Source organism: Ranitomeya imitator, chromosome 4 (genome assembly GCF_032444005.1).
Source record: "Ranitomeya imitator isolate aRanImi1 chromosome 4, aRanImi1.pri, whole genome shotgun sequence".
In the NCBI taxonomy this organism is placed as follows: domain Eukaryota; kingdom Metazoa; phylum Chordata; class Amphibia; order Anura; family Dendrobatidae; genus Ranitomeya; species Ranitomeya imitator.
In genome coordinates, this window is record NC_091285.1 from 330,153,969 (window position 1) to 330,177,532 (window position 23,564).

At 45.3% G+C, this 23,564-nt stretch overlaps 1 protein-coding gene across 2 annotated transcripts in view; it reads left to right on the forward strand.

Annotated features, from left to right (window-relative positions):
- Positions 1-597: 597 nt before the first annotated feature.
- Positions 598-23,564, forward strand: part of MAPK11 (mitogen-activated protein kinase 11) — a 79,082-nt gene continuing 56,115 nt past the window's right edge. Inside the window, exons 1-3 of one of the 2 annotated variants that reach the window (XM_069764926.1) lie at positions 598-766; positions 17,151-17,232; positions 18,741-18,870. In XM_069764926.1, the coding sequence (XP_069621027.1) occupies positions 18,856-18,870 (15 nt within the window). In that variant the 5' untranslated portion in view covers positions 598-766; positions 17,151-17,232; positions 18,741-18,855. The remainder of the gene's footprint in view (positions 767-17,150; positions 17,233-18,740; positions 18,871-23,564) is intronic. The other variant, XM_069764927.1, reaches the window with a different exon arrangement.

Consider the following 23,564-nt stretch of genomic DNA (forward strand, 5'->3'; position numbering starts at 1 on the left):
CTTCTAGGCATGGCATCACCCTCCCCGAAAGGAAGGCAACACCACTGTAATAAAAGGATTCCCATATATCCGCAGGGTTGCAGAGCGCATATCCGCAGGGCTGCAGAGCATATATCCGCAGGGTTGCACAGCATATATCCGCAGGGTTGTATAGTGTGTATCCTCTGGGTTGCAGAGCGTGTATTTTATATACACGCGGATTTGTAATGTACAAAGCGAGAATTTAGTTGCACCATATCCGTAACTAAACATACCACTTTTCTGCAGCGGGAGGTCGCCACGGAAAGGTCCCGTGGGCTGCGGGCACTCATGTCAGTCACTTTTGACCCCTTGACAACAATTAGAGGTTATGACACAACTTGCATGTGTGCCACCATCTGTCCACATGAATTCCCCCTCCATCTCTGTACATTGTGTATTAGGAGGCAGCTGCTGCTGAACATGTCCTGAGCCTACGGTCTGTGGTAGTGATGATGGCGGCTCCGAGTTCCTGGACAGCTGCTGGTACACGGTGTGTGGCATGGAGGTGCTTCCCACTATGGTGCCTCTCGAAGTCCTCTCTCCTCCCCCACCCGCCCAGACCGCTCCTCCTTCCGCCTCCTCCCGCCTCCTTCCTCCCGGGCAGCCAGAGCTGTGTCTGCCGGTTCCACAAAATGAGCAGCCGCGGCGGATTTTACCGGCAAGAGCTAAACAAGACGGTATGGGAGGTACCGGAGCGGTATCAGCATCTCACCCCTGTAGGCTCCGGGGCCTACGGCTCGGTCTGGTAGGTGAATGGGCCAGGAACAAGTGCTTCCCTCCTTCCCGGGCCCCTGTGTCCGAGGCTGGGAACACCGCAGTATATGGTGGTGCTGTGCCTATAGGTGCCAGGTGCCCTATAGAGTGCTGGTGTATAGGCTGTATGTGCCCTATATAGTGTATGTGCTGCTGCCCTATATAGTGTATGTACACGGTGTGTATGTGCTGCTGCCCTATATAGTGTAAGTACACAGTGTGTATGTGCTGCTGCCCTATATAGTGTATGTACACAGTGTGTATGTGCTGCTGCCCTATATAGTGTATGTACACAGTGTGTATGTGCTGCTGCCCTATATAGTGTATGTACACAGTGTGTATGTGCTGCTGCCCTATATAGTGTATGTACACAGTGTGTATGTGCTGCTGCCCTATATAGTGTATGTACACAGTGTGTATGTGCTGCTGCCCTATAGAGTGTATGTACACAGTGTGTATGTGCTGCTGCCCTATATAGTGTATGTACACAGTGTGTATGTGCTGCTGCCCTATATAGTGTATGTACACAGTGTGTATGTGCTGCTGCCCTATAGAGTGTATGTACACAGTGTGTATGTGCTGCTGCCCTATATAGTGTATGTACACAGTGTGTATGTGCTGCTGCCCTATATAGTGTATGTACACAGTGTGTATATGCTGCTGCCCTATATAGTGTATGTACACAGTGTGTATGTGCTGCTGCCCTATATAGTGTATGTAGCTAGTGCGTATGTGCTGCTTCCCTGTATAGTGTATGTAGCTAGTGTGTATGTGCTGCTGCCCTATGTAGTGTATGTACACAGTGTGTATGTGCTGCTGCCTTATATAGTGTATGTACACAGTGTGTATGTGCTGCTGCCCTATATAGTGTATGTACACAGTGTGTATGTGCTGCTGCCCTATATAGTGTATGTAGCTAGTGCGTATGTGCTGCTTCCCTGTATAGTGTATGTAGCTAGTGTGTATGTGCTGCTGCCCTATGTAGTGTATGTACACAGTGTGTATGTGCTGCTGCCCTATGTAGTGTATGTACAGTGTGTATGTGCTGCTGCCCTATATAGTGTATGTACACAGTGTGTATGTGCTGCTGCCCTATATAGTGTATGTAGCTAGTGTGTATGTGCTGCTGCCCTATATAGTGTATGTAGCTAGTGCGTATGTGCTGCTTCCCTGTATAGTGTATGTAGCTAGTATGTATGTGCTGCTTCCCTATTTAGTGTATGTAGCTAGTATGTATGTGCTGCTGCCCTATTTAGTGTATGTAGCTAGTGTGTATATGCTGCTGCCCTATGTAGTGTATGTAGCTAGTGTGTATGTTCTGCTGCCCTATGTAGTGTATGTACACAGTGTGTACTGCTGCCCTATAGAGTGCTGGTGTATAGGCTGTATGTGCCCTATATAGTGTATGTGCTGCTGCCCTATATAGTGTATGTACACAGTGTGTATGTGCTGCTGCCCTATATAGTGTATGTAGCTAGTGTGTATGTGCTGCTGCCCTATGTAGTGTGTGTAGCTAGTGCGTATGTGCTGCTTCCCTATATAGTGTATGTAGCTAGAGTGTATGTGCTGCTGCCCTATATAGTGTATGTAGCTAGTGTGTATGTCCTGCTGCCCTATGTAGTGTATGTACACAGTGTATGTGCTGCTGCTCTATGTAGTGTATGTATCTAGTATGTATGTGCTGCTGCTCTTTGTAATGTATGTGCCTAGTGTGTATGTGTTGCTGCTCTATGTAGTGTATGTGCCTAGTGTGTGCTGCTGCCCTATGTAGTGAATGTACATCGTGTGTATGTGCTGCTGCCTTTTATAGTGTATGTACCTAGTGCGTATGTGCTGCTGCCCTATGTAATGTATGTACCTAGTGCGTATGTGCTGCTGCGCTATGTAGTGTATGTACCCAGTGCGTATGTGCTTCTGCCCTATGTAGTGTATGTACCCAGTGCATATGTGCTGCTGCCCTTTGTAATGTATGTACCCAGTGCTTATGTGCTGCTGCCCTATACAGTACAGACCAAAAGTTTGGACACACCTTCTCATTTAAAGATTTTTCTGTATTTTTATGACTATGAAAATTGTACATTCACACTGAAGGCATCAAAACTCTGAATTAACACATGTGGAATTATATACTTAACAAAAAAGTGTGAAACAAGTGAAATTATGTCTTACATTCTAGGTTCTTCAAAGTAGCCACCTTTTGCTTTGATGACTGCTTTGCACACTCTTGGCATTCTCTTGATGAGCTTCAAGAGGTAGTCACCGGGAATGGTTTTCACTTCACAGGTATGCCCTGTCAGGTTTAATAAGTGGGATTTCTTGCCTTATAAATTGTGTTGGGACCATCAGTTGTGTTGTGCAGAAGTCTGGTGGATACGCAGCTGATAGTCCTACTGAATAGACTGTTAGAATTTGTATTATGGCAAGAAAAAAGCAGCTAAGAAAAACGAGTGGCCATCATTACTTTAAGAAATGAAGGTCAGTCAGTCTGAAAAATTGGGAAAACTTTGAAAGTGTCCCCATGTGCAGTTGCAAAAACCATCAAGTGCTACAAAGAAACTGGCTCACATGAGGACCGCCCCAGGAAAGGAAGACCAAGAGTCACCTCTGCTTCTCAGGATAAGTTTATCCGAGTCACCAGCCTCAGAAATCGCAGGTTAACAGCAGCTCAGATTAGAGACCGGGTCAATGCCACACAGAGTTCTAGCAGCAGACACATCTCTACAACAACTGTTAAGAGGAGACTTTGTGCAGCAGGCCTTCATGGTAAAATAGCTGCTAGGAAACCACTGCTAAGGACAGGCAACAAGCAGAAGAGACTTGTTTGGGCTAAAGAACACAAGGAATGGACATTAGACCAATGGAAATCTGTGCTTTGGTCTGAGGAGTCCAAAGTTGAGTTCTTTGGTTCCAACCACCGTGTCTTTGTGCGATGCAGAAAAGGTGAACGGATGTACTCTACATGCCTGGTTCCCACCGTGAAGCATGGAGGAGGAGGTGTGATGGTGTGGGGGTGCTTTGCTGGTGACACTGTTGGGGATTTATTCAAAATTGAAGGCATACTGAACTAGCATGGCTACCACAGCATCTTGCAGCGGCATGCTATTCTATCCGGTTTCCGTTTAGTTAGACCATCATTTATTTTTCAACAGGGCAATGACCCCAAACACACCTCCAGGCTGTGTAAGGGCTATTCAACCAAGAAGGAGAGTGATGGGGTGCTACTCCAGATGACCTGGCCTCCACAGTCACCAGACCTAAACCCAATCGAGATGGTTTAGGGTGAGCTGGACCGCAGAGTGAAGGCAAAAGGGCCAACAAGTGCTAAACATCTCTGGCAACTCCTTCAAGATTGTTGGAAGACCATTTCCGGTGACTACCTCTTGAAGCTCATCAAGAGAATGCCAAGAGTGTGCAAAGCAGTCATCAAAGCAGAAGTTGCCTACTTTGAAGAACCTAGAATATGAGACATATTTTCAGTTGTTTCACACTTTTTTATTAAGTATATAATTCCACATGTGTTAATTCATAGTTCTGCCTTCAGTGTGAATGTACAATTTTCATAGTCATGAAAATACAGAAATTTTTTTAAATGAGGTGTGTCCAAACTTTTGGTCTGTACTGTATAGTGTATGTAGCTAGTGTGTATGTGCTGCTGCCCTATATAGTGTATGTAGCTAGTGCATATGTGCTGCTGCCCTATATAGTGTATGTAGCTAGTGCATATGTGCTGCTTCCCTATATAGTGTATGTAGCTAGTGCATATGTGCTGCTTCCCTATATAGTGTATGTAGCTAGTGCATATGTGCTGCTTCCCTATATAGTGTATGTAGCTAGTATGTATGTGCTGCTTCCCTATGTAGTGTATGTACACAGTGTGTATGTTCTGCTGCCCTATAGAGTGCTGGTGTATGTGCTGCTGCTATATGTAGTGTATGTATCTAGTGTGTATGTGCTGCCTTCTATAGTGTATGTATCTAGTGCATATGTGCTGCTGTTCCGCTATGTAATGTATGTACCTAGTGTGCATGTGCTGCTGTTCCTCTGTAGTGTATGTACCTAGTGCGTATGTGCTGCTGTTCCTCTGTAGTGTATGTACTGTACATAGTGTGTATGTGTTGCTGTTCCTCTATGTAGTGTATGTACCTAGTGCGTATTTGCTGCTGCCCTATATAGTGTATGTACATAGTGTGTATGTGCTGCTGCCCTATGTAGTGTATGTACCCAGTCCATATGTGCTGCTGCCTTATGTAGTGTATGTACATAGTACACCGTGTTCCAAATTATTATGCAAATTGGATTTAAGTGTCAAAGATTTGTTTTGTTTTTCAAATAAACTCATGGATGGTATTGTGTCTCAGGGCTCAACGGATCACTGAAATCAGTCTTAAACACATGTGATAATTAGTTTTCCAGGTGATTCTAATTAAAGGAAAACTACTTAAAAATGATGTTCCAAATTATTAAAGGGAACCTGTCACCCCCTTCAGGCGTTTGTAACTAAAAGCGCCAACTTGTGCAGCACTAATGCTGCATTCTGACAAGGTGGCTCTTTTAGTTATGATGCTTGCACACGATGAAATAAATGTTTATAAAATGTGCCCCCTCATACTGTGAAACCGTCCCAGGGGCGGGACTTTCCTTCCTAATCACGCAGCACAGCTGTCACTCCGGGCCTGTGCGCGCTGGGCGCCGTCTTCTCTTGCAGCATTATCGTCCCCGGCGCCTGCGCATTAAGTTTTTTGGGGGGCGTGCGCAGTTGTGCTGCCCTTTGTACTTACAGCGCAGGCGCCGGTAACGTTTATTTCAGCGTGTGCAGGCATCATAACTAAAAGCCACCTTGTCTGAATGCAGCATTTGTGCTGCACACGGTGGCTCTTTTAGTTACAAACGCCTGAGGGGGGTGACAGGTTCCCTTTAAGCAGGCCACAGTTTTCAAGTAAGATGGGAAAGAAAAAGGGTCTCTCTGCTGCCGAAAAGCGTTGAGTAGTGCAATGCCTTGGTCAGGGTATGAAAACATTAGATATTTCCTGAAAACTTAAGCATGATCATCATACTGTTAAGATATTTGTGGCTGAATCTGAGCACAGACGTGTTCGTGCTGATAAAGGCATAATGAGGAAGGTTTCTGCCAGACAAATTCATTGGATTAAGAGCAGCTGCTAAAAAGCCATAACAAACCAGCAAACAGATATTTGAAGCTGCTGGTGCCTCTGGAGTCCCTCGAACCTCAAGGTGTGTAGGATTATTATTATCATTTATTATTATAGCCCCATTTATTTCATGGTGCTTTACATGTGAGGAGGGGTATGCATAATAAAAACAAGTACAATAATCTTAAACGATAAAAGTCACGACTGGTACAGTAGGAGAGAGGACCCTGCCCGCGAGGGCTCGCAATCTATAATGGATCTTTCAAAGGTTTGCTGTGGTGCATAAACCTACCGTATTTTTCGGACTATAAGACGCACCGGACCATAAGACGCACCCCAAATTTGGGGTGAAAATTGCAGAAAAAAAGATTTTTTATAAGATGGGGGTCCGTCTTATTGTCCGAATTTACAGTATCTTACCTGAGGGCTGGCGGTGGCAGAGCAGGGTCACAGGAGGCAAGGTGTCGGCAGAGGTGGGGTGGTGCTGGGATGAGGAGGTGCTGGGATGAGGAGGTGCTGGCATGAGGAGGTGCTGGGATGAGGAGGTGCTGGGATGAGGAGGTGCTGGGATGAGGAGGTGCAGTGAGAGGTATGGCGTGAGAGGGGTCCCAGGCTTACCGTGCAGGCAATGCAGGCTTACCGTGGCGGCAGAGGTGCGGTGGCAGAGGTGCAGCGGCAGAGGAGGCGCAGTAATCGGGGTCCCTTTCCCCGGTATGGTGATTCAGCAGCCCGGTAAGCAGCAGAGCCGGGTGAATCCTGTTGTTATCGGTGGGCGCGGCCATCTTCCTGAGGCCGCGCGTGTGCAGATGAAGCCCTCTGCTTCCCAGGGCTTCAGGAAAATGGCCGCGGGAGGCCGCGCGTGCGCAGATGGAGATCGCGGCGGCCATTTTCCTGAAGCCCCGGGAAGCAGAGCGCTCCATCTGCGCACGCGCGGCCTCGGGAAAATGGCCGCCACCACCGATAACAACAGGATTCACCCGGCTCTGCTGCATACCGGGCTGCTGCATCACCTCACCGGAGAAAGGGACTCCGCTTACTGCGCCTCCTCTGCCGCCACACCTCTGCCGCCACACCTCTGCCGCCGCACCTCTGCCGCTGCACCTCTGCCACCGCACCTCTGCCGCCACGGTAAGCCTGCATTGCGACTATTAGACGCACCCCACATTTCCCCCCCTTTTTTTGGGGGGAAAAAGTGCATCTTGTAGTCCAAAAAATACGGTACTATTCGGCCACTCCTAAACATTATTCACAAGCAGAAATGGTTGCAGTGGGCCCAGACATACTGGAAGACTAATTTTCAAACAGTCTTGTTTACTGATAAGTGTCGAGCAACTCTGGATGGACCAGATGGATGGAGTAGTGGATGGTTGGTGGATGGTCACCATATCCCAACAAGGCTGCGACGTCAGGAAGGAGGTGGAGGAGTAATGTTTTGGGCCCGAATCATGGGGTCAGGGCTGCCACTAGAAATTTCGGGGCCCCATACTGGCAAAATTTTCGGGGCCCCCTTGAGACTCCGCCCAGGCTCCACCCCAGCCCCGCCTCCAGGCTCCACCCCTCGAACTGTCCACAGTCCCACCGCTCTCTCTTGGAAAATCTCCACTTCTCACCTATCACACATTAACAGTTCCCATCACCAGATCACACATATAGCCGGCCGCTTTTGTTTTGGCAAAAGATTTTTTAAGCCGCCACCAGAACACGGTTGACGCTTTTGGCCGGGCCCTACTGTACTGTAGCCTACTAAATATTTGTTAAAATATGCAATACAATTTAGGTATATTTTTATTTATTTTTCAATTTTTAAAATGACCTATAATACTACATACAAGGAACAAATACCACAGCACTATGACCAGATGACATATTACCACCACAGTGACCGAATAATATCAAACACAAGGAACAAATACCACAACACCATGACCAGACCGCATATTACCACCACATAGTGACTGAATACTACAATACTGATCAGTAATAAAAAAAAAAAAAACCCACAATACTATCACCATCAGTGCCATTATACACAGGAGATCTGTAATTAGTAAGCAGTGTCTACAGGTAATACAGTGATCACCGGTGACATTATACACAGGAGCTCTGTATATAGTATACAGTGTATAGTGTCAGTGTATAGTTAACACTGACTCACCAGTGACGTCTCTAGGTGAAGTCCTTCATCTTTCATCCAGCACAGACTGCCATCATTTCTTCCAGCCAGGACTCGTCTCTGCAGGAAATAACACAGTTATCTCGAGTTCCACTTGCAGAATACATAACTTAATTTTCACAGCCTCTACATTACACCACATAAAGAAGGTGACATAGTATCACTCTGCACAGTAACAGGACCTCCCCCCATTTAAAACAGTATACTCAAAAAATAAAATAAATACATCACTGCAATAATAATATCCCTTAATTAGCCCCTATGGTAATATTCGCCATCCTAGCCCCCGTGTGTCTCATTGCAGGCTCCAGCCATATGTTCTCCCATCCTGCCCTCATGAGTATCCATTCTGCCCCATATGATCTCCGCATCCTGCCCCATCTGTCTCCATCGTATCCATCCTGCCCCATCTGTCTCCAATCCTGCCCCATCTGTCTCCAATCCTGCCCCATCTGTCTCCATTCTGCCCCATCTGTTTCCAATCCTGCCCCATCTGTGTCCAGCACTCTGCCCCATCTGTGTCCAGCACTCTGCCCCATCTGTGTCCAGCACTCTGCCCCATCTGTGTCCAGCACTCTGCCCCATCTGTGTCCAGCACTCTGCTCCATCTGTGTCCAATCCTGCCCCATCTGTGTCCAGCACTCTGCCCCATCTGTGTCCAATCCTGCCCCATCTGTGTCCAGCACTCTGCCCCATCTGTGTCCAATCCTGCCCCATCTGTGTCCAGCTCTCTGCCCCATCTCTGTCCAGCGCTCTGCCCCATCTCTGTCCAGCGCTCTGCCCCATCTCTGTCCAGCGCTCTGCCCCATCTCTGTCCAGCGCTCTGCCCCATCTCTGTCCAGCCCTCTGCCCCATCTCTGTCCAGCCCTCTGCCCCATCTCTGTCCAGCACTCTGCCCCATCTCTGTCCAGCGCTCTGCCCCATCTCTGTCCAGCACTCTGCCCCATCTCTGTCCAGCCCTCTGCCCAGCACTCTGCCCCATCTCTGTCCAGCACTCTGCCCCATCTCTGTCCAGCGCTCTGCCCCATCTCTGTCCAGCGCTCTGCCCCATCTCTGCCCAGCCCTCTGCCCAGCACTCTGCCCCATCTCTGTCCAGCACTCTGCCCCATCTCTGTCCAGCGCTCTGCCCCATCTCTGTCCAGCGCTCTGCCCCATCTCTGTCCAGCGCTCTGCCCCATCTCTGTCCAGCCCTCTGCCCCATCTCTGTCCAGCACTCTGCCCCATCTCTGTCCAGCACTCTGCCCCATCTCTGTCCAGCACTCTGCCCCATCTCTGTCCAGCACTCTGCCCCATCTCTGTCCAGCACTCTGCCCCATCTCTGCCCAGCACTCTGCCCAGCACTCTGCCCCATCTCTGTCCAGCACTCTGCCCCATCTCTGTCCAGCACTCTGCCCCATCTCTGTCCAGCACTCTGCCCCATCTCTTCCCAGCACTGCCCCATCTCTGTCCAGCACTCTGCCCCATCTCTTCCCAGCACTCTGCCCCATCTCTGTCCAGCGTTTTGCCCCTGTGTCTTCCCTGGGCCCCCGGATCGCCGCTCTCAAGAAAAAAAAAAAAAAGACGTTCTTCTTACCTGCCGCGCTCCTGCGGCGGGCGAAGTCTCCACGCAGCTGCAGCGTGCATGCACTCGCCGGCGACTGACAATGATGTCAGACGCCGGCGACATGCACGCACGCTGCGGCTGACGTCAGCGCCTGCCAGCCTCAGATTGGCTGGCGGTGCCGCGGCTGTTAACTATTGACGTGCGGGCCCACGCCCGCACGTCAATAGCTTTAAACAGCTGCAGCGTCGGCGCTAAGGGCCCGGTTCAGCCTGCGGCTGCCGGTAGGAGCCCGGTGAGCAGATAAGACGGGGCCCGATGCGGGCCCCCTCTGCTCACCGGGCCCCATACGCCAGTCACGGCCGTCATGCCCTGATGGCGGCCCTGCATGTGGTAACAGCTGGTAGGACCCTTTAAGGTTCCTGAGGGTGTGAAAATGACCTCTGCAAAATATATAGAGTTTCTGACTGACAACTTTCTTCCATGGTATAAAAAGCAGAAACGTGCCTTCAGGAGCAAAATCATCTTCATGCATGACAATGCACCATCTCATGCTGCAAAGAATACCTCTGAGTCATTGGCTGCTATGGGCATAAAAGGAGATAAACTCATGGTGTGGCCACCATCTTCCCCTGACATCAACCCTATAGAGAACCTTCGGAGTATCATCAAGTAAAAGATCTATGAGGGTGGGAGGCAGTTCACATCAAAACAGCAGCTCTGGGAGGCTATTCTGACTTCATGCGAAGAAATACAAGCAGAAACTCTCCAAAAACTCCCAAGTTCTATGGATGCAAGAATGGTGAAGATGATATCAAAGAAGGGTTCCTATGTTAACATGTAACTTGGCCTGTTAGGAGGTTTTGGAGTTAAATAGCTTTTTTGTTCAGTGAATGTGGCCTCATAATGCTGCAAATTCCACAAATTAGCATTTTCAGTTCTTTAAAACATATCAAATGTTTAGAAATTCTACTGTGCCTAATAATTTGGAACAGTACAGAGTTTTTATTTATTTTGGAGATTATACTGTTATCATTGGGAGGTTTCTTCAATAAAATTTGATGTATAACCTAACGGGTGATGACTTTTATTAGACTGACTGTCATTTGCACCAACCATTTAGGAAAATCCGAGAAAAATGTCATTTGCATAATAATTAGGAACATGGTGTATGTATGTGCTGCTGCCCTATGTAGTGTATGTACACAGTGTGTATGTGCTGCTGCCCTATGAAGTGTATGTACCTAGTGCATATGTGCGCTGCCGTATGTAGTGTATATACACAGTGTGTATGTGCTGCTGCCCTATATAGTGTATATACACAGTGTGTATGTGCTGCAGCCCTATGTAGTGTATGTACACAGTGCGTATGTGCTGCTGCCGTATGTAGTGTATGTACACAGTGTGTATGTGCTGCTACCCTATATAGTGTATGTACCTAGTGCGTATGTGCGCTGCCGTATGTAGTGTATATACACTGTGTATGTGCTGCAGCCCTATGTAGTGTATGTACACAGTGTGTATGTGCTGCTGCCCTATGTAGTGTATGTACACAGTGTGTATGTGCTGCAGCCCTATGTAGTGTATGTACACAGTGTGTATGTGCTGCTGCCCTATGTAGTGTATGTACACAGTGTGTATGTGCTGCAGCCCTATGTAGTGTATGTACACAGTGTGTATGTGCTGCTGCCCTATGTAGTGTATGTACACAGTGTGTATGTGCTGCAGCCCTATGTAGTGTATGTACACAGTGTGTATGTGCTGCTGCTCTTCATAGTGTGTACATTCCTCCCATGTCTGTATGCACTGTCTATAGATAATGAGGGTAGCCCCCCTGATAACTGCGCCAGTGTGTCACTTTAGTGTAGCCCCTGCCGTGGTCCTCATCACAATGACCGCTCTTTCATGCATTGCCGTAGATTAGTGCCAGCTTTAGCATGGAGAAGTACAAGACTGGGGCAGTAAGGTGAGCGGTGCTAATGTCCCCACTGTGATGATCGTCAGTGTGGGCGCTTTGTGGCACGCGGCATAACCGTCACAAAAAATCCAAAGCTGTTTGCAAGACGCAGGTCACTTTGCCATCACAGACTACAGTGTCGCTTTTTGTGACTGCGACTCTTCGGGCTGGTCTGCAGTTGGGTTGTGGCTTTGTTTTTTTGTCAGTTCTAAGAATGATTGCAGGACAGCAAGTTTCAGACATATCACATGTATGGTGTCCTGCAAGCAAGGTAGTCCTAGCCCAATGATTGCTTAGCAAGCAGGTCACCTCCCAATTACTTCCACTCCATGTCAGGAAAAGTGGAGAGGCCGGACACGCATGGCTTTCAGCTGGAACGCGAATCCGTTCATGGAAGCTTCTACAGGAACTGGTGCAATGTGACCACTAAGTACTCCAGTATACGTCATTAGTCCGTAGTGTGACTGCGCCTACAGCCGCCACCAGCTCGTGGGCAGGAGTTGTGTTATAGACATACAGAGTATGCTTATCCCATAGAGGAGCCACAATAAGCCACATTAAAGGGTAACTGTATTTTAAAGTCACTTCTTCAGGTTAGGTTTTGTTCGTGTGTAATTGAGGAATAGCACTATCTGGCCATTATATGACTTGTACCCTGCATTTTATTTTCCAGTTTTTGCTTTTACAGGCTCAATTTCTTAAAGAGCTATTCCTAAAATGAAAGGTTATGCCTCTCTTGTTGATGGGTCTGTCGGAGAAAGTCGAGTGCGGTTTCTGTTTTCTCTGGCAGACCCATTGACAATGAATGGAGCAGATGCCGAGAATGTAAATCTCCGATCTAGGGATTGCTGGGGGTCACAGCGATTAGATACATAGTGATCAGCAAGTTATCCCCTAACTTGTAGATAGAGGATAACATGTTTTTTTATATAACTCTTTGCTTTGCAATTGACTCTGAGCTGGTGGGAAGAGACTAGCTGCTATGATCTCTCCCATATACAGCAAAGCACACAGAGATGGATTCCGGCTCTTCATTCCTTATCACTCAGATGAGCAGCAGAATGGAAGACATTAAGCAGTGTAGATGTGAATCCAGCACTGGGGTGAAGTAAGAGACTTATTAGAAGGCTCAGCACGATCTTTGTGTATTTTGTATATTCAGTTATGTATTTCTGAGTGGATGAGTTTAGAGAGGGGGGGTAGGGGAAGCGTAGTGATTAGGGAAGGAAGCTGCATTCTCTGATAAGATCTGTTATATTTGCCTGCTGATTTATACATGCTTTGTTGAAGGTCGTTCCATTTACATTGAATGCATTGCCTCCATCCAAGGTGGGGGTACACAGATGGGTCACAGAATCTTGTCATCTTCTCATCCCTGGTCCTCTCCAGGATTTTCTGCATTATAGGATGTTTTGTAGATAGTAAGAAAACAAATGAAATACTTGCTGCTTTATCTGCATATTTAGTAGTGGATATGTCAGGGCTCTATGACAAGGAACCAGACTGTTGTGTAGTATCAGGAAGGCATTAGAAAATGTACGATAATGCTATTTCTGAGAACCCTGATTAGCTGAGCCGATAATATCTCCAGTGCATGGGGGGGAAAATGTCACATTTGCCCTATATGTCCTCCCTTTTGCTATAAAAATAAGTCCCAAGTTTAGTTGAGACTGAACTGAGGCAAATAAAACATATCTGCTGTCGTCTGGCTGGAAAGTAGCCATGTGCTAAGAGGTGTATGCATATTTAAAGAGCAGTTCCATTCTCTATAGGGAAGCTGTGTTAGTGGAAATAGCACAGCCTAAATGGAGAAGACACCCCAACATATAATCCAATGTGCCCTTAGGCTTAATTGCGTTCACAGGGTCTGTCACTTAGTAGGGCGGCAGAAACACCCCCAACAGATTACTGTCAAATATTTAGCTGTCATGCTAGAAAAATGCATTACAGACACCACCTTATTACTGTTCTGTACAGCTAAGGTACCAAGACGGACCCTCCATGGCAGTCACAACACATGGGGCGCCTTTAAGAGATTTCCCTATTTTTTGCACTTATGGCATATTAAAGGGAATCTTGTAAGTTGGATAACCCTGACAAGCCGTCTATATGGGCATGTAGGTTATTGGATGTTGCATAAAATGATGCCTTGACATCTGCCATCCAATGTTGTTTTTCTAGAGAAATCCAAGGTGGTCTTAATATGTAAATTGGAGGTTAAGAATTGACTAGCCGTAGCCTTAGTGTACGCGCTGTAATGTCTCTCCGGTGCCGGCGGCGGCCATGTGAACACAAGTATGTGATTTGCATGCATGCGGCAACATGCCATAGAGACGTTCGCAGCCTTACTCAATGCAAGTGTATTGAGCGAGGCTACACATGTCTAGTCGGAATGTGGCCGTAAGTATGCAAATCACATACTTTCTGTCACATGACTGCCCACTTCCTGCAGTGTGGATTCACTAGTCTTGGGACTGTAGACCACCTCCTGGTAGCTTCTCCCCATCCGCTGCCATTGGCTGATGGGTCTCTCACAATACACACATTCAGGGGAGACCAGTCATTCCAGAGGAGCGGCGTGGAGCAGCCTGTTGGACTAGTCACCCTTGTGGTTCGGTCATCGGCCAGCTTATAAAATGTGCTTTCACTGAAACACTGGAGCTTTCTAGAATCAAACATTCATGGCGGACGTCCTACAGCCAGTGCCTGACGCATGTTGGATTGGGCAGCAGGTATCTCCTGCCAGGTTCCCTTTAGAGATAAATCTATATTCATGTATGTTACTGATTTCTGAAATGTAAAACAATGTGGTTACTCTTTAAGGTTTGCGTTAAATACCTAAATCATAAAATGGTTCAAGTAAAAGTCCATGAAAACTCCTTGCTCTCTGGGGATTTCTAACCATAACCGCCTTTCTCCTCCTGCAAAGTGCTGCCATCAAAGGCTATTTTGCCCTGGATGAGACGGAATTGGCAGGAATTGGTCATGTGATGGCATTGTGAGCGCGATATTATTGGGTGCATAATTTTATGTTTTACGCCATAAAAGAGCAGACTAGGGGGCAACTGTTATTTCATCAGAGGTTCTGAAGGAAACTCGAAAGAAGGTCTGTTTTAGAGTTGAGCAAAAAAAGATCTGCACAATCCTAGTCTAGTAGCCACATTTGTAGTCCATGGCTGCCCAACTAAAGCCCTGAGAACTGCCTTCTATATGCTGGCATTCCCTGTGCCTCTTATGATGTTTTGCCAGGATTACTAATCAGGAGTGCGTCACACCGATGACGATCAGCCTACTAATCAGAAGTGCCAGGGATGTGAACGGGTGAAGGATGTTCACAGGGCTCTATGAACGTAGCCGCAGCAGTGGACCCTGCAAGCCTTTTTGCTCAACTCTTGTCTCCATGACTAAAAGTAAAAATCTGTAAGACTTGTGAAAGCCTTGGCACGCAGTGCTGCTGCCATCTCCGGTGCCCACTGCTCCCTCGCCTACACGCCGTCCCATCCATACTTGTATATAGTGACGTGTCCTCGCCATGTCTTGGAATAACACCTCTACACCATTTATCATCTCTGCCTTTATTTTTAAGCTTCTTGTCCTATAGAAACCCGCTGAGCTGTGGGATTGGGTTAATAGCTTAATCCAATAAAAGTATTTCAGGTCTTGGAACCAGTCGTTCCAGTTGTATGGATTCACTCCTCCCTGCATTTTTAGAATATTAATATAGCAAGGATACTCATTAGTACATTACTAGTCACCGAGTGCTCGTGTCAGGGCAGCAGGTTTGTAATGGTGGGCAGGTTCTTAGAAATGTTGTATCCTGTGGTTAGCGTTCACACTTAGCACACTGATGTTACTAGAGGCCGAGACACCCTCCTAAATTATAAATGAACTGATCAGAGGAGCACAGCTTCTCTAGGCATAGATCTTTGTGCATCTGATATAGGAAGAAATCTGCTTCGTGGCTAGAAAAAAAATCGCTGCAAAAACCGAGCATCTGTACAGTAAGAGACATAGAGGTTTCCTATGCAGTACATTTATCACTGGTCTGTGGGGCACTCGATGAGCAATTCTCATGGATCTGCCCTTGTGCACCAGGACCGAGAAATGACCAAATCTGCTAAATATGTAGGAGCAGGTTAGTCTGACCTCTTTTTTAAAGGCACCGCAAGGCTGGTACTACTACTGATTGGGGGATCCTGTGTAGTATTTTTGAAACGAGAATTCAATTAATTTTTCCCTAGAGAGCTCCGTACTTGTTCCCTCAAAGCCAAGGACAGTTTTAATCAGGGCTGTGGAGTCTGAGTTATGGAGAGGGTGTCATGGAAATTAAGTCGGAGGTTTGGCTTACCGACTCCACAGCCCTGGTTTTAATGCACCACTCCAGCGTTGTTGGTGTTTTTTAATTTCAGAGCTGGAGTGGTGCCACTAATGTAAGTTCCCTGACCCCTAGAATTATGCTTACTAGCCGCTGTCTTCAGCTGTTCCTGCCACCACTCCGGTCCTGCACCATCTTCTGGCTCACCGGAAGCTAGTTAACAATCACAAGCTCTTAGTGTAAGTCTAAGAGCCTCGTTCTGCCCTCATTCTGGCTCTCATCGACTTACATTAGGTAGTGACTTCCAGCTTGCCCAGCATACACTGGAGTGATCCTGCAGGTCACAAACTGCAGAAGACAGGTGAAGGCGGTTTTCTAGTGAGTAGAACACTCCATTGGTGCGAACAAAACACACATTTACTATGGATGTCTATGATCACAGCTGGATATAAAATGAGATAAACTATCATAATTGTTTATCTTTCCATTATTGCTTTCCATAGGTCTAGCTGGATAGACATGGTCTTATAATTTACCTTATTTGCCTACAACCAGTATATTTGTATTTTTATCCCTTCTCTATATGATGGTCTTATGAGTGCCTGGTTTAGTAATCACTGTGTTATATATATCTGGGTACTCTGATCACCCATTGTGGTGGATTTGAATATCTTTTGCTCATATAGTGTTATTGCCCATTTTTTCTATCAGCAGTCCTCACCAGATATCTTTTGTTGTATTCTCTACCCATGGGTAACTGACCACTGTGTGCAGAATAGGGTACGATCATCTCCCTAACACAAAGTGGATCAGTCCTCATATTTATGGTCTATTACTTCCATCATTATATCTTGATTTAGGGCTTTATCAGGGTATTTAGGGCTGCCAATGTTCAGCAGGGTCCCATACTGTTTCACAGTAGGTTGGGTGCCAACCCCCACAGTCAGGCAGCGAGAGGCAACAGGTCTCATTAGGATGATTAGAGGCCCGTTTTTACATCCACATTTGATGTTTACCTATAAATATGTCTAGTGAAGGCTGTTGGTGAATAAAGACCTTTTTCATTTCATAAAAAGGGTATGGGGACTTTTGCTACCTGTTTAATAAGTTCATAACCTCATTTCCTGTTATGATTTTTGTATTGAGTTTTGTGGGAATTTCTTGAGACCTTTTAAATTATCAATAAAAGTTATATTTTATTGGGTCATTTTTTTCTCTCTGATTTTCCTGGCTGTCTTTAGAAAAACTGCATGAACCAGTGCTCATATCACTGAACGCCTGCTCTCTCTTCCCGTGGACAGAACACTGCTCAGACAACACAGGGTGAGGGTAAAACCGTGTGGCAATGATTTTTTTGAACCACCAACACGCAATAGCTTAGAAAACAGTCTCAGAAAATACCCAAAATGTGCAAATTAGAGTCTCACCCTCCCACTGACCGGGATTAGAGTTGCTTCCAGGGCCGACTACCCCCAACAGTGACTTATTGCTTTTGGTGGACTCCCACTGAGAGGAGGTAACAACAAGCTTAGGAAGCTATCCAAGAGCAGTGAGGTATGTGGCCAGGTGACCTGATTGTCCCAACTTGGAATCTTTCAATGTCTTTGGGGTTTCAGTGATGGTCAATGAAGCAGTCATGTGCTCTTCCAGCTGGGGCCATGGTCCCCTAAGCTGACATCCTGTAGAGTATCTTGGAAAAAGTCTCCTTATATAGTTCACAGCTGGCCTTCAACCAGCATCCAGAGGTCAATAGAAATATGTGGATGAGGTTAACTGGCATTGTTCGATTATGTAATCTATTTGCATAGTTTTTCCTCCTCTGTTTTTCCAAGTCAACAAACTAGATGGCCTGGACAATGTTTAATCAACATATCAGCAAACATCATTGTTCTGTGACCCTGTATTACTGTCTTGCAAATATAGCAGACAACAAGTTGTAGGAGCTTATTAGCATTAGCAATTCATCCATTTAAAATTATCAGTTTAACATACAAGAAGAGTCAATACTTCAGACAACAGTTTATGATTCTGGGCCTATTGAATTTACGTCTGGCATAATTAAGAAGAAATGCTGTATCGCCACAGCATGGTTTTATGATAAGTCTGCAGTGTAGACAGGTTTCCGATCACCTGATGAGCGGCCAAAATGCTCATTCATCGGGTGAAATGATCTTTTCTGCAGAACTGGGGCATCCTATGTGCATTATATGTAACAAATGGCTCAGTGCTCATCGCTTACTTTGGTCTGCTTATGTAAACAGGCTATTGAATGACCAATGGTTAGTAAAGGTTTACTGATCATCGGCCGTATTCTGCCACCAGCCAATCTATGTAAACTGTCCTTTAATCACAATGGCAGGAGAACCTGTTTTGTCTACTTTGACATTTCTAGTTCTCAGAAATCTCTAGGCATGTATGCAGAGTAATTGATTATATTCGCACATTTCTGTAAGCTGCGCTTTTATTAGCTGTTGGCTTTACACTTTGTGCTTCTAATAATCTGGTTTCCAGAACCATGTTCCCTCCTGGCATTACTCATCAAAGCTTTCAATGCATCCCGACAGCTAGGAGAAGGGTTTTGGAAACGTTTCCTTTGTGGCTGGATTCATTCCCAGCCATGAAAAATGATAACTAGGAGAACCAAACACAATTTCTGAGTTCTTCGGCATAGTTTTTTCACTTTTAGTAGTGTGTAAATAAGAGTGGGCTGCACTGGAGAAGCGAGACCACACTATACACAAAATTGGTCACGTTTTTCATGTTACATGCTCTGGTATGCATTGGTCTCAATTTTTTCCTTGCGCTGATATTTATTTTCCTTTCTTTTCCAGTTCGGCATATGACACAAAGACGAGACAGAAGGTGGCCGTAAAAAAGCTTTCCCGACCTTTTCAATCCCTTGTCCATGCACGGCGGACCTACAGGGAGCTGCGTTTGCTGAAGCACATGAAACATGAAAATGTAAGCAATGCTTTCCTACTAGGAAAGTGTCAGTGCAGGATTAGTCACTGTGTAGGTGTTCCACTGTATAAAACTATTAGGATATATTCACACATGACAGATTTATGGCCAACATTTCTGCAACTCCATCATACATGTGTACAAGGTTTCTGCATCAAGCGTGTGGTTCTCCTCAAGCCCCCTTTAGATGATGGTAGAGTCACAAACGCTAATAATTCTTAAATGTGGATCAAAAGAACAGTGACCCGCTAAGCAGCTCAGTAAGCAGTGATGTTTTTGGGTTTTTTGCTGACCGCTAGTTCTCTAAATAACCCCGTAGACTATAATGGATGTGTTTTGTCTGTGAAAAATAGAAAACCCATACATGACTCACAGAAGTGTTAATGAGGCCTAAAGGACACATATAAAAGATTCAGTGTTTAGGAGCTAAGCAGCCACTGTGCTATGTATGGCAGCTGATAACCATCGCTGGGCGAAAGTGGGTTAGCATGGCAGCCAGAGGCCTTCCGAAGGCCCCATTATTGTTATGTTAGTCTTCCTAAGGCCGGTTTCACATTAGCGTTGCGGACGGCTGCAGACTTCCTCTGTGAAGCCTTGCCCTCGGCCGCACCTCCGCTGCTAGCTCCGCCTACTTCTGCATGCGGCATGCATGCGGCCTGCGTACCTATCTTTAACATTAGGTATGCAGGTTGTGCCGCTGTATGCGGATGCTTCCGCATGCGTTGTTTTGACGGTGCAGCGACCAGCGTAGAACGCAGCTTGTAGCAATTTCTTTTTTCTCTGCATCGTCAAAACGACGCATGTGGAAGCATCTGCATACAGCGGCACAACCTGCGTACCTAATGTTAAAGATAGGTACGCAGGCCGCATGCACGTAGGCGGAGGTGCGGCCGAGGGCGGGGCTTCACGGAGGAAGTCCGCAGGCCTCCGCAGCTCCTCAAAACGGTAGTGTGAAACTAGCCTAAGAAGTTTAGACCATAGTATAAGTGATCACTTGACAGGTTCAGGTACGCTGAGAGAACTGAAATCTAAAGTGAGAGTAATTAAAAAAAAGTTTTAAACTGCGTAAAATAAGCAAAAGTTTAAATCGCCCTCCTTTCCGCAGTTCAAAAATAAAGAAACTTAAAAAGAATAAACACATTTTCATATTTTGTGTTAGTGCAACCATAAAAGTCCGGTCTATCAAAGTATAAAGTTACTTAAATTATCAGTTAAACTTAATATAAAATGACCTAGTCATGAAATGGCTAAATCTACAAATGAAGTGTGTTTTACCATGACTGGTGTAATAAACATTGATTTTCTGGTGAGTGCACAGAGGCTGTACGCCACTATTATGGGGGCCACCATGTGTCTAAGGCAGTGCGGAGACGTAATGTGAGTGCATGAGCCCTGTGGTCGATCTTGGCACTGACTGTTTGGTCAGAATGATTTATTTTACTGCCATTTTCTAATTCAATCAGCTCATTGGTGAGCGTAGAAAAGATTTCACCTGACATTTAATCCTCGGATCTTTGTCATATCACATTATACACAAAGTGACATTAAAAAGGAGCACAGTTCTAGGTTTCCTTCATTATCAGCGTATTTCTAGTAAATGCTGCAGGAAAGTATTTCTTCAGCTTATCTTGTTACAGGAAAGAGCAGCCACAGCGGTGTATTACATAATGTGTAACCTGCCATGTGAGAATTGCACAAATATGTCCCCTTTCAGGAGAGATGTCCATTACAAAGAAGAAAAAAACATAAAAAAGTAATGCTCCATTTAAAGAGTTACCCTCATTGTAATTTTTATTTCATAAAGCTATAATACTTTGTATTATATCTGATCCGAGAAACCTGCTTCTTTCTCTTCCAGGACTAATACTTTGTTTTCAAAATTCTCAATTTACAGGTAAAATCTGTATTCAGTGAAGACAGATTATGTTACTTAGATAGAAGGTGGTGGTTACTACTGATAAGATTCTGTGCAGAAAGGAGGAGAGAGAAAGTGGGAAAAAATGTTTCTATCTCCTTTCTTCTCCTCCCCCCATCCCCTCTACACAGAATCTTATCAGTGGCAGCTGCCAATGTAACAATCTGTCTTCACTGAATACAGATTTTACCAGTAAACTGAGAATTGTGAAAATGAAAGAGCAGTCCTGGCCGAGAAAGAAGCAGATTTCTCTAAGATTTATTACAAAGTTGCTTATTTTCATGTGTACCAGTGATTTATGAACGATAAAATGCCAGTTACACTTTAAATGGCTGCTGATTGGCTTACACAATTCACCGAGGGGAAACCTCAATGGCAAAAAATATTAAAATACAACTTTTATTTAACTAATTTAAAAGGTGAAATAAACACACACCACCAAAGTATGATATTGACACTGAATTTACCCTACCTAACAGCAGAGGATGACACCCTAGATCCTGCACACTGGCGCCCCCGCTCGTCATCGGCTCACCCTACTGGCCCTATCGGCCCTGATAGGAACTGGGGAGAAGGAAAGAAGACACAACGATAAATGGGAATGTCAGAAATTAAAGTGTATATGTGGCACTTTTCAATCTATAGTGGTTGATTTCACAGATTACCTCTTTATTTGGAAAGTGTTGTTAATCTATTTAGCCCTGTGTTCTTCAAAACTGCCTGACAGCTGGGGTTGGCACCCTAAATGCAATGATAATGGCGCCCCCGCTCCTCGGCGGCTGTCCCTCCTATCCCTTGTTAGATATAATTTTGAAGGAGAGAGTAAAATGGTTAATACCGACAGCTATAGAGATGCACGTTTTTGCCACACAGGGTTTCACACTAAATGTTGCCACTAGTGATGAGCGAGTGTACTCGGGGTTTTCAGAGCATGCTTGGGTGGTCTTGTAGATTTTGTGTCTCCACAGCTGCATGATTTGTGGCTGTTAGATAACCTGAGTACATGTGGGGGTTGCCTGTTTGTTATGGAATCCCCACATGTATTCAGGCTGTCTAGCAGCTGCAGGGACACAAACATAATTTCGAGCACACCCAAGATACTCGGTGACCACCCAAGCATGCTCGGAAATCTCGAGTAACGAGCACACTCACTCATCACTAGTTGCTTGGAGGTCCAGCATCATATGGACCTTATGCCTCTCATCTTTCTATCAACTGCCAGATAAGTCTATACTGTTTACTCACTCCTGATGAACCTATAGGAGTGATAGTGTAAAGGTGTGCAGCCTTTCAAATGTGAATCTAGTACAGATTGATTACTTTTGCTCTGCTGGCCATGTTGAGCTTTTTATTTGACTAGATAAGTAGGGTATACTTGTCTACAGTTTGGGTGTCATTAAATGCACCTTTCGATTGTTGGATGTGAATAAGGCACTAAGCACTTTATCCGGTCTGTATTTGTGAAAATGTATCAGTGACACAAAGCCATATACTGTTTACAAAATCTATATCCTAGAGTGCAAGATGTGACTTGTTGGTTATGATGTCACATTGTGCTTATGGCTCTGATGGCCATTCTGAACCCCTCCTCCTTTTTTAACCACCTCATTAACATAAATGTAGGTGATTTCTAACGAACCTGCTACATTTTCTGTTGCTAACAAAGCACTAAGCAATTTTTCCGAGTATCTTCATATTGCTAATTGAGCAGTTTAATGCCATATATTATAATCTTGGCACTATATGGTTATGTTCTTGTCTTTTTAATGTGTGTGACAGCACCTAGTGTGAGATCCTGTGTGGCAATAAGGTGTATCTGTATAGCTGTTGGTATTAACCACTTTACACTCTCCTTCAAAATGATATCTAACAAAGGATAGGAGGGACAGCCGCCGAGGAGCGGGGGCGCCATTATTGTTGCATTTAGGGCGCCAACCCCCGCCGTCAGGCAGTTTTGAAGAACACAGAGTTAAATAGATGAACTCTTTATTTGGAAAGTGTTGCTAATCTGTGAAATCGACCGCTATAGATTGAAAAGTGCCACATACGCACTTTAAATTCTGACATTCCCATTTATCGTTGTGTCTTCTTTCCTTCTCCCCAGATCCTATCAGGGCCGATAGGGCCAGTAGGGTGAGCCGATGATGAGCGGGGGCGCCAGTGTGCAGGATCTAGGGTGCCACCCTCTGCTGTTAGGTAGGGTAAATTCAGTGAAGCATAGGGACAGGCACCTCCCTAGGGATTTTCTCTAAGTGTCAATATCATACTTTGGTGGTGTGTGTTTATTTCACCTTTTAAATTAGTTAAATGTTGTATTTTAATATTTTTTTTCAATTTGGGTTTTCCCTTTGGTGAATTGGTTATTTCAATATAGTCCCAATTTTTTATTTTTTTTTTCTGTGATGTTTAAATACAAGTAGCCAATCAGCGGTTGTCTGACAGCATTTTTATATAGTTTTATATAGTCCAATTGCACTTCGATGCGCATAGAGTGATCATTACTACAATCTTTCTGTGCGAATATCAGGTCTTTGTTCTCGAAAGCTCACATTCTGTTTACACGTGAGAACATTGATTTTAACCAATCTTAAAAATAATTTCAACAAACGAGCACTTAGCATTTTAGACAGGCAGATTATTGGGAAATGACCGTTCCCGGGAATGCTCGTTTCTTATAATTGGCTCGTGTAAATACTCTCCAACATTTGACACTTCTGCAACTAACGTCAAAAGATGGTTAATGATTTTCCAATCCACCTTTATTGACCAGGGAACATAC